The following is an 8601-nucleotide window of genomic DNA, read 5'->3' as shown; positions in this document are numbered from 1 at the left end:
ACGCTCCCGTAGGCGATGACGTCATAATTCATGACTCCCGCTTCGTTTGTTTGTGCGCAAGCGTTTCTGCGCATTTTGTCGTGAAATCTGACGTCACAACTCTTTGAACTTTTTCATTAGAACGGCAATTAAAAATTGAATTTTCGACCTTTTAAAGTTACTTTTTCGGAGTTTTGACCTCAGATTTGGATCTTTCACAACTTTTTACGTGAGAATCGACCCTTTATTAAAAATATTTTCCCTACTGCAACTCCTCCATTGGGAATTGGACGGGTTTCCCTAATTACAGAAGACGAAAATGTAAGACGAAGTGTTTTATTTATAAAAATAAAAATTACAAAAGTTTTTCCTCCATAAATAAAATTACAAATGAAGGGGCCACGATGTTTCCCCCGTTTTTCCAGGTTTCCCATTTAGACCTGTCCCAAAGTGTCCCCATTGGACAAGTTCGACTCATACTATTGATAAGATATATTTTTGGGTTTTGGTTCCTTTTTACAATCAAAGCAATTGATCTTGCTTTTTTTAATTAATTTTCTTAGCGTCCTAATATTTGGATTACAATAGGCCAAAAGGGAGTCTTTCTTATTCCATGAAAGTATGGAATAATGAACATTTTTTTTTTTTTTTTTTTTTTTTTTAAAGGGTTTTGAAAGAGGGAACTGTAACTGCTATGGTCTTATCGTCCCGAAATCGAAGAGAGAAGGAACACAGGATAGGAGAAAGCCAGCCGATCCGAGAACGAACATTATCCCATCAGGATAAGATCCGCCCCGGGCGGGAATCGAACCCGCGGCCTATCGCTTACAAGGCAGACGCACTACCAACTAAGCTAACTAGGCTGGCATAATGAACATTACTTGTCTAGAAGTTATGATGGATCTGAAAACTGACTCAAAAACAGGTCAAAAAATGGCAGAGGATGTACGAAAATTGCATATGTAAATTATTGATATTATTGTAGAGCCCTAATCCATCCTATAGGGCTGTTTGCCCCTACACCTAACCCTCTGAGTGAGTATAAGTTATTATTATTAATTTTTGCGTGAACATTTTCCAAGTCACCTTTTAATATCAACTCCATATCTGGTGAATTAATCATGGGCATGATACACCCTAGGAATGTATCACACATAGCTGACTCAAAACCCACCGTGTATGGACAAATGAAACTGTCAAAAGACATTAATTTGATTGTGTTCGAAACCCGTATAGTTTCGTGGAATGAGCCCCTGGCCCGTGTAATCCCGTCCTCTCCATCTTGCCTTAGTATTTTAGAATTTCCTGAGGCCAGCCACTCACTATCAGGTAGACCTGACACCTGATGAGCACACACACAATGAGGTAGCCCTATTCATTAATTAATTAATTAATTAATTAGGTAGCGTTGTTGACGGATAGGACGCGTTGTGTGAAGGAACTGAAGGGGTATTTGACGATGATTGTGTTGGTGTGGGCTTTGAAGGATTATGTCCCACCTGCTGCAGAGAGTTATTGAAATCTTCCGGCGAACTGCCCGTCCCAGAAGGTTTATCCGGCGAACCGACCGTCCCAGAAGGTTTATCCAGGGAACTGGTGGTCCCAGAAGGTTTCTCCGACGAACCGACCGTCCCAGAAGCCATTGGAGGTCTGGGCTTCGGAGGGACGGACGTCCCGTTTGAGGCGTCCGGTTTTTTGTCATCACACCAAAAGTAGAAACACCAATTGGAGGCCGTAGACGAAGTTGCGTTACCATTTGCAGACCCGTTACCATTTGCGGATCCATTACCATTTGCGGATCCATTACCGTTTGCTGAACCGTTCGTTGGCGGAGCGCTAGGCGGAACGTCGTTGGTACTGTTGCACCAGAAATACCAACACCAGGAACTATTCCCGTTGGCGCCCATGGAGGAATTGGTCGTGGGCGGATATTCTTCGTTGAGGGTGGGGGTCGGGGTCGTGGTTGTGGTGTTAGAGGAGCACCAGAAGTAGAAACACCATCCGCTTGACCATGATGCTGGTGTGGTCGTCATGTCCATCTGGGGAGTTGAAAAGGACGGACCAAATGAATACCTCCTAAATGCAAATTGTTCATCCTAATGCTATAATAGGCCGGTTGGAGGGCGCTTCTTTGACGTTCAAGCAACTTCCGGCACGCTCGATTGAAAAGTTCCAAGTACTTTTTTAATGGGTTTGATAGAGGGAACTGTAACTGCCAAGTTCTCATCGTAACGAAATCGAAGAGAGAAGGAAAACAGAATAGGAGAAAGCCAGCCGTTCTAAAAACGCATCTTATACGGTCAGGATAAAATCCACCCCGGGCGGGAATCAAACCCGCGGTCTAGTGCTTACAAGACAGGCGCTACCAACCAAGCTACCTAGGCTGGTAATGGAAGCCTCACCTGGGTAACATGCGTGACGCTTTCCATGACAGGCGTGGTCGGTCTTGTCACGCACTCCACTAGGGTGGTGGTCTCTGTCTCATTAGTGGAATTCGGAGAATAGCCGGGAGTACACTCGCTGATTTCATCATAGTCGTCCGTAGTGGACTCTTCTTCATCCGGCCCTTCAGTGGAAATTCCTGGAAAAAAATAGGGAAATTTTAGTGGAAATTCCTTGATAATATCAGGAAAATTCAGTGGAAATCCACAGAAAAATAGTGAAAATCTGAGTGGTTTGGTAATATGGGAAATATTGTGAAATTTGAGAGTAAATTTTTAAAGCCTTGATGAAATTTGGATTTTATGAAGAGGTTTCATAGAGGGTACTGGTAACTACTGATGTCTTATCCTCCTGAAATCGAAGAGCCGTTCCTAGAACGAACCTCATTAATCTATTATGGTCAATATGGTCATGACGAAAATTACCCCGGCTGGAAATCTTCCAAGGAAGGCGCACTAACCTCGGAATAAGGTCGGTTTGCATTCACAAATGAATAGAACACATCCTCCTACATAGAGGAACAAGGAACCCGTCCTTTTCCTTCATTCATTCATTCATTCATTCATTCATTCATTCATTCATTCATTCATTCATTCATTCATTCATTCATTCATTCATTCATTCATTCACACATTCAATCAATCATTCATGCATTCAATCATTCATTCACACATGATAGGTATGACTGAAAACTATCAGGTAGACCTGATAAGGTGTACCTGTCAGGTCTACCTGACAGTGAGTGGCTGACCTAAACTTTGTAGTGAGAATCCTTCGTGGTCTGTGTGTGATAGTAATTTAATTTTTTGTAGAAAAACCTCTCTTTTAACTTCCCATTTCTTCTGATTTCCTCCTGTTAAAATAGGAAGGGAATTTCAAGGGAAATCATGGTTCCCCCTGCTCTCATACTCCTATTTTCCTTCAAAAGTTAGGACCTTTTACGTTTCCCTTATATGAAAAACAGCTTTTTTGCAATAAAACAGGGGTTCTCAAACTGAAGTAGGCCCACGCAAGCCGACAATTATACATTTTTTTTTTTTCGAAGAGGTTTGACGGAGGGAACTGTCCCAAAATCACAGAGATTTTAGGAAAACAGGATAGGCGAAAGTCAGCCGTTTCGAAAATGAACACTACATCTGGATAAAGTTCGTCCCGTTCGTGAATCGAACCCTCGACCTAACGCTTACAAGGCTGGCTTGATATAGTTGAGAACCCTTGCTATTAGGAGGTATCTTGGTTACTTTTTCAATACTTTGAATAATTATGTATTGCAGTGTCCATAATAATGAATAGGCATTCATAATTGAGAGGATGATCGAAAAACGAGCAAAGGTCAACTTTCGCCCTTTTTGCGAAGGCATTTTTGGATCCGCAATTTTGTTCTGTGTCGAACACAAAAAGAATCATATTGATAGCTGCTTTTTTCGCGGAGTTACACGAGGTTTTGTAAACCAACTCATGTTCTAAGGAAGTATCTTTTCAAACTTCAAACCCGTTTTTCTCAAAACTCAAATCATCGACTTTCGCCCTTTTCCGATCAGGCTCTCAATCAATTCTTATACCTTCCTAACCGTATTACAAGAGGTTTGACAGAGGGATCTATAACAGCTAAGGTCTTATCGTCCCGACATCCTTCTGACCCCACTACATCCTTCTGACCCCCCCCCATGAGCTCACGTGACGTGATAATAGTGTCCTTCTACTTTAATAGGTACTCTTTATTGACAGACTAACAATCACTTACCGTTAACTGTATAGTTGAAGATGGAATCATTTTTCCACGTCATTCGCATGTCGAACGTAAACTCATATGGGTCATACTTGATGGTCATACAACCTGGAACAAATCAAAACATCAATAAGTATTTATTTATTTATTTATTTTTACGGGCAACGAACCCATTTTACATAACACGAATAGATACATTTTAACCCATCCTTTACGGCTGTTTATCCCTACACCTAAGTCTCAGGGTGGATTTTTGTGTTTGTTCTAAGGAGTATAAAAGTGCATAATGAAGACAAAAAATATAAATACATAATATATTATATAGTTTTAAAAAATGTGCGTATTTTTATTGACTAAATTTTTTAATGACTTTTTTTCCACAGATTGTAGGTAGGTACCTATATTCCTTTTGGAAACAGAAACGATTTCAATTTCGCTCCATCTTAAAAACAAGAACAATGCAGAACGAACTTTATCCGTTCAGAATAAAATCCACCTCGGGCGGGAATCGAACCCACAATCACTTACAAAGCAAACGTGCTACACTCCAAGCTAACTAGGCAGGTAACTAGGCTGGCGAAGAATAAAAGGGACTTTAGTTCACAAAAAGTATGGCACATTGCATAGGTACTTAAATTTGTTCAGGCGGCCATACAATTTCTATATTTTACTCTTTTTCCTACATTTCATTTTCCTGAATTCCTGTAAACAGGAAGGAACACCAGGAACGGCTGTAGAGAATTCCTCGTGCCATTACAGGAACCTGGATGCGAAGTGGAAGTGGCAAGAGTTCCTTTATTTGATGACAAATGATCTTTATTTGACGACAAAGAAACTTTATCTGAAGGTAGAAATAGAAAGTCTTTATTTGATGTCAAAGAGACACGATCTAAAGGTGAGACGTCTTTATTTGATGACAAAGGCACTTCATTTGATGGCAAAGGAGCTTTATGTGATGACAAGAAGACTTTATCTGAGGGTAAAAGGTCTTTATTTGATGATGAAGGGACTTTATATGAAGACAAAGGGACATTTTTTGACGGCAAACGAATTTTGTCTGACGGTAAAGAAGGCCACGAGTTCGATTCCCGCCCGAGGTGGATTTTATCCTGGACGGATAATGTTCGTTCTCGGAACGGCTGGCTTTCTCCTATCCTGTCTTCCTTCTCTCTTTGCTTTCGCCACAATAAGACCTTAGTAGTTACAGCTATATCAAACCTCTTTTTTTCTTTCTTTTTTAATCTATTCCAGTCCTAAGTATTCTATTCTATCTATGTGCCTATTCTAGTCCTAGGTATTCTATTCTATTTTATCTATTCTATTGCTAAATAAAACATTCACTCACCCGACCGGTGATAGTCGACAAGGTACAGTCCAAAGTTGACGCAACAGGAACACGTCACCGTCTCCCTATCACAGGAACACGGTAGGGAAGCGTACCGGGACACCGTTGTTCTCCCGTCCACAAATTTCCCCTTGAGCGGAATTGATAAATTTGTCCGTGGATCGAAGTAGATGCCGCCCCGGCTTCGAATTTGCTGAAGGCTGGCGATACTGTTCAGGGGCGATGGCTTCTTCGGGCGCTGAGGGCTCGGGCGTTTGGTATTTGAAGGTTTCTTGGTGGTCTTGTCGGTCGATGGTTGTTTGGGTGGGGTCTTTATGGGTTTCTTGGTACTTGGAGGTTGTTTTATTGGGGGCTTTGTTGGTTTATTGGTACTTGAAGGTTGTTTTGTTGGGATTTTTGTCGATTCCTGGGTACTTGACGGTTGTTTTGTTGGGATTTTTGTCGGTTTCTTGGTACTTGGAGGTTTTTTTGTTGGGGTCTTTGGGGGTTCCTGAGGTTTTTTCGTATTAGAAGTTGCATTGGAGTTCTGAGGGCTTTTGGAAGGTTTCTTGACACTTGTTTGTTGTTTCGATAGGTTTTTTGAAGGACCCTGAGGTTGATTGCCCTTTGAAGGGATATCGGAGCTCACAGGTCGTTTGACATCGGAAGGTTTTTGAGCGTTTAGCTGTGGTTTGAGATTTGAAGGGTTTTCGGCGCTTGGAGGTTTTTTGGTCGAAGTTTTTAGTGGTGTCTGAGGCTGTGACACAGGATTTGGTTTCGCAGTGGTCACAGGTTGTTGCAAAGGTTTTTTGGGGCTTTTGAGATTCGAAGTTTTTTCGGCATTCGAAGGACGTTCCAACGGGCTTTTTGCGCTCGGAGGGTCTCCTAACACCGTTCGCGGTTTACATTCGGATGGGTTAAAATACCCACGAATATAAAGAGAGTGGTAGTTTTGACATCTCCACCAATATTAGTAGATTAGAAATTCGATATCTCCACTACCCACTACTTTATTATTATTATTATTTTTTTTTAATTAAGCAAGGTCTATAGTAATAACTAAGCATTGTACAATATTAAACCCATGTCTCCTTCAAGACTTAAAGGACCGTCAGGGAGCCTAATGATGGTTGAGCTTAGAGGCCGTTGCAACGTGGACAGGTGCGCTTGTGGTAATGATAGATAACTGGTTGGGCTGATTTGGTTTTGGTAGAGGACCGGTGAATTGATTTGGTTTTGGTACTGAAGAGGTTGTGAGGGAGGTTGAACTGGAGGTGAACTTTGGTGGTGAAGATAGTTCCCTCCGAGGTTTGGGTTCTGTTGGAACCACTGTGGCTGCTCAATGGAATATAGTTGACTGGTGAGTTGATCTTGCAGGTAAGGCCCATACTGGTTTGTCCAATATTGATTGTCGGCGTAAAAACCACCAATTTGGTTCTCTTTGTTTTGGTTTTCTGGGTAAAACCTAGTATGGATTCTATTCTGTTGTTGAAATGTTCACATCAGTTGATGCAGATATTGAAATACCCCTAGCCCGTTTATTGGACGATTTTGGAGCGTACGGTATTACATAAGGAGATTCTATTGGTCGTTAAGTACCTAGTTAGCAATCTGGGGAATCGGTTTTTCGAAAATACTCGGAGCTGCGGTCCCAGACCCCAGTGGTGTCCAAAATGGAGTCCGAAGTAAAGCTGGCCATAGATGTTGTTCACTAAAATCGACCGCTGACTATTAGGTAGACCTGAAAGGTCTTAAAAAAGTTAAATTTAAACAGTGAGTAGGTAATAAAATAATAATACGTTGAATACAGTGAGTAATAATCTAATAATAAAATCCACTCTTTATCCAAGTAGGTGTTTTCTTAGCATACAAACAACTTTTACTTTTCAGGTTGGTCGCTGCAGAAGCGAATTGAGGCAATGTAGAAAGTGGTGTAACTTTCTATAGTCAAGATAACAATGGAAGGAAGGGTGAATAGGTAATTTCGTTGTGCAGAACTTTTTTGACAGAGGTTTTACGTCACGGTTTGTATTTTTTTTTTTTCCTTGTCTGCCTGATCAGGTCCGCCTGTACCTGATAGTCTGTGTGCTCATCAGGTATCTGGTAGACTTCACAGGCGGGTCTTTTCAGCCGTAGGTACCTGTCAGGTCCACCTGATAGTGTATCTGGTAGACTTCACAGGCGGGTCTTTTCAGCCGTACCTGTCAGGTCCACCTGATAGTGAGAGGTTGGCCTAAGAAGAATATCTGCCAGCCTAGTTAGCTTGGTTGGTAGTGCGTCTGCCTTGTAAGCCCTAGGCCACGGGTTCGATTTCCGCCCTAGGTGAACTTTATCCTGAACGGATAATGTTCGTTCTCGGAACGGCTGGCTTTCTCCTATCCTATCGTTCTTCTCTCTTCGATTTCAGAACGATAAGATCTTAATAGTTACAGTTCCTTCTATTAAAAACTTCTTTTTACTTTTTTATCATTTTATTGATTTTATCATTCTAAGTTTGAGAACCACCTAATCCCGTTCCTTTCAGGATCTTCACAAATTCATCAAAAAACTGGTTTTCACATTACGGAGATTAAAAATTACTTTTTATTTTTCACACTAGACTGTAAAAAAGCTATTCTCTTTGAAACTGGATGTACCTAGGATGGTATTTAAATTTTATGTTTACAGACAGACACACACACGGACCAATGACTGAAACTTTGGATTTAGGCTCTAGGGACCTCAAAACGTGTTTTGGCACTAAAATCTGATCATCGAAAATTTGACCCGATTACATTACTTTCCTTCCTATAGGATAAGGAAAGTAAAAAAACGTCACTGTATAACTGCAAGGGGTTTTAGTGACGCGAGTTTTACCCTCCGTTCGGGGATAAGCTACCCGTCTACTCACATTAACCTTACCCAGCCTGAAAAGTCAGTAGCGTTGTGTTTACCTATCCAAAGTTGCGTTTTAACGAAATTTTTCCAGATGGGCGAGAAGAGACATAATACTTCTGCTGGGTCAACATGAGAACACCAGAAAGTAACCCGTCGAAATATTTTTGCAATTAAAAAACGAGTGCAAATTTTTGTCGACGGTGGGCATCGAACCCAGGACCTTCTGCATGGCAAGCAAGCGCGTCACCAC

General features: G+C 41.3%; 1 protein-coding gene across 1 annotated transcript; it reads right to left on the bottom strand.

Annotated features, from left to right (window-relative positions):
• Positions 1-1478: 1478 nt before the first annotated feature.
• LOC103521410 (mucin-2-like) lies at positions 1479-6862 on the bottom strand (the record flags this gene model as incomplete). Its single annotated transcript, XM_008486520.1, has 5 exons — positions 6671-6862; positions 5496-6225; positions 4166-4258; positions 2382-2560; positions 1479-2018 (listed from the first exon to the last, which is right to left on the bottom strand). Coding segments are annotated over exons 1-5 (1734 nt in total), but the record flags the coding sequence as incomplete, so codon positions are not given.
• Between the last annotated feature and the right edge of the window lie 1739 nt (positions 6863-8601).

This window comes from Diaphorina citri, unplaced genomic scaffold (assembly GCF_000475195.1).
Source record: "Diaphorina citri unplaced genomic scaffold, Diaci psyllid genome assembly version 1.1 scaffold5194, whole genome shotgun sequence".
In the NCBI taxonomy this organism is placed as follows: domain Eukaryota; kingdom Metazoa; phylum Arthropoda; class Insecta; order Hemiptera; family Psyllidae; genus Diaphorina; species Diaphorina citri.
The sequence above is the reverse complement of the archived record's forward strand: the minus strand, read 5'-3'. Positions and strand labels throughout refer to the sequence as shown.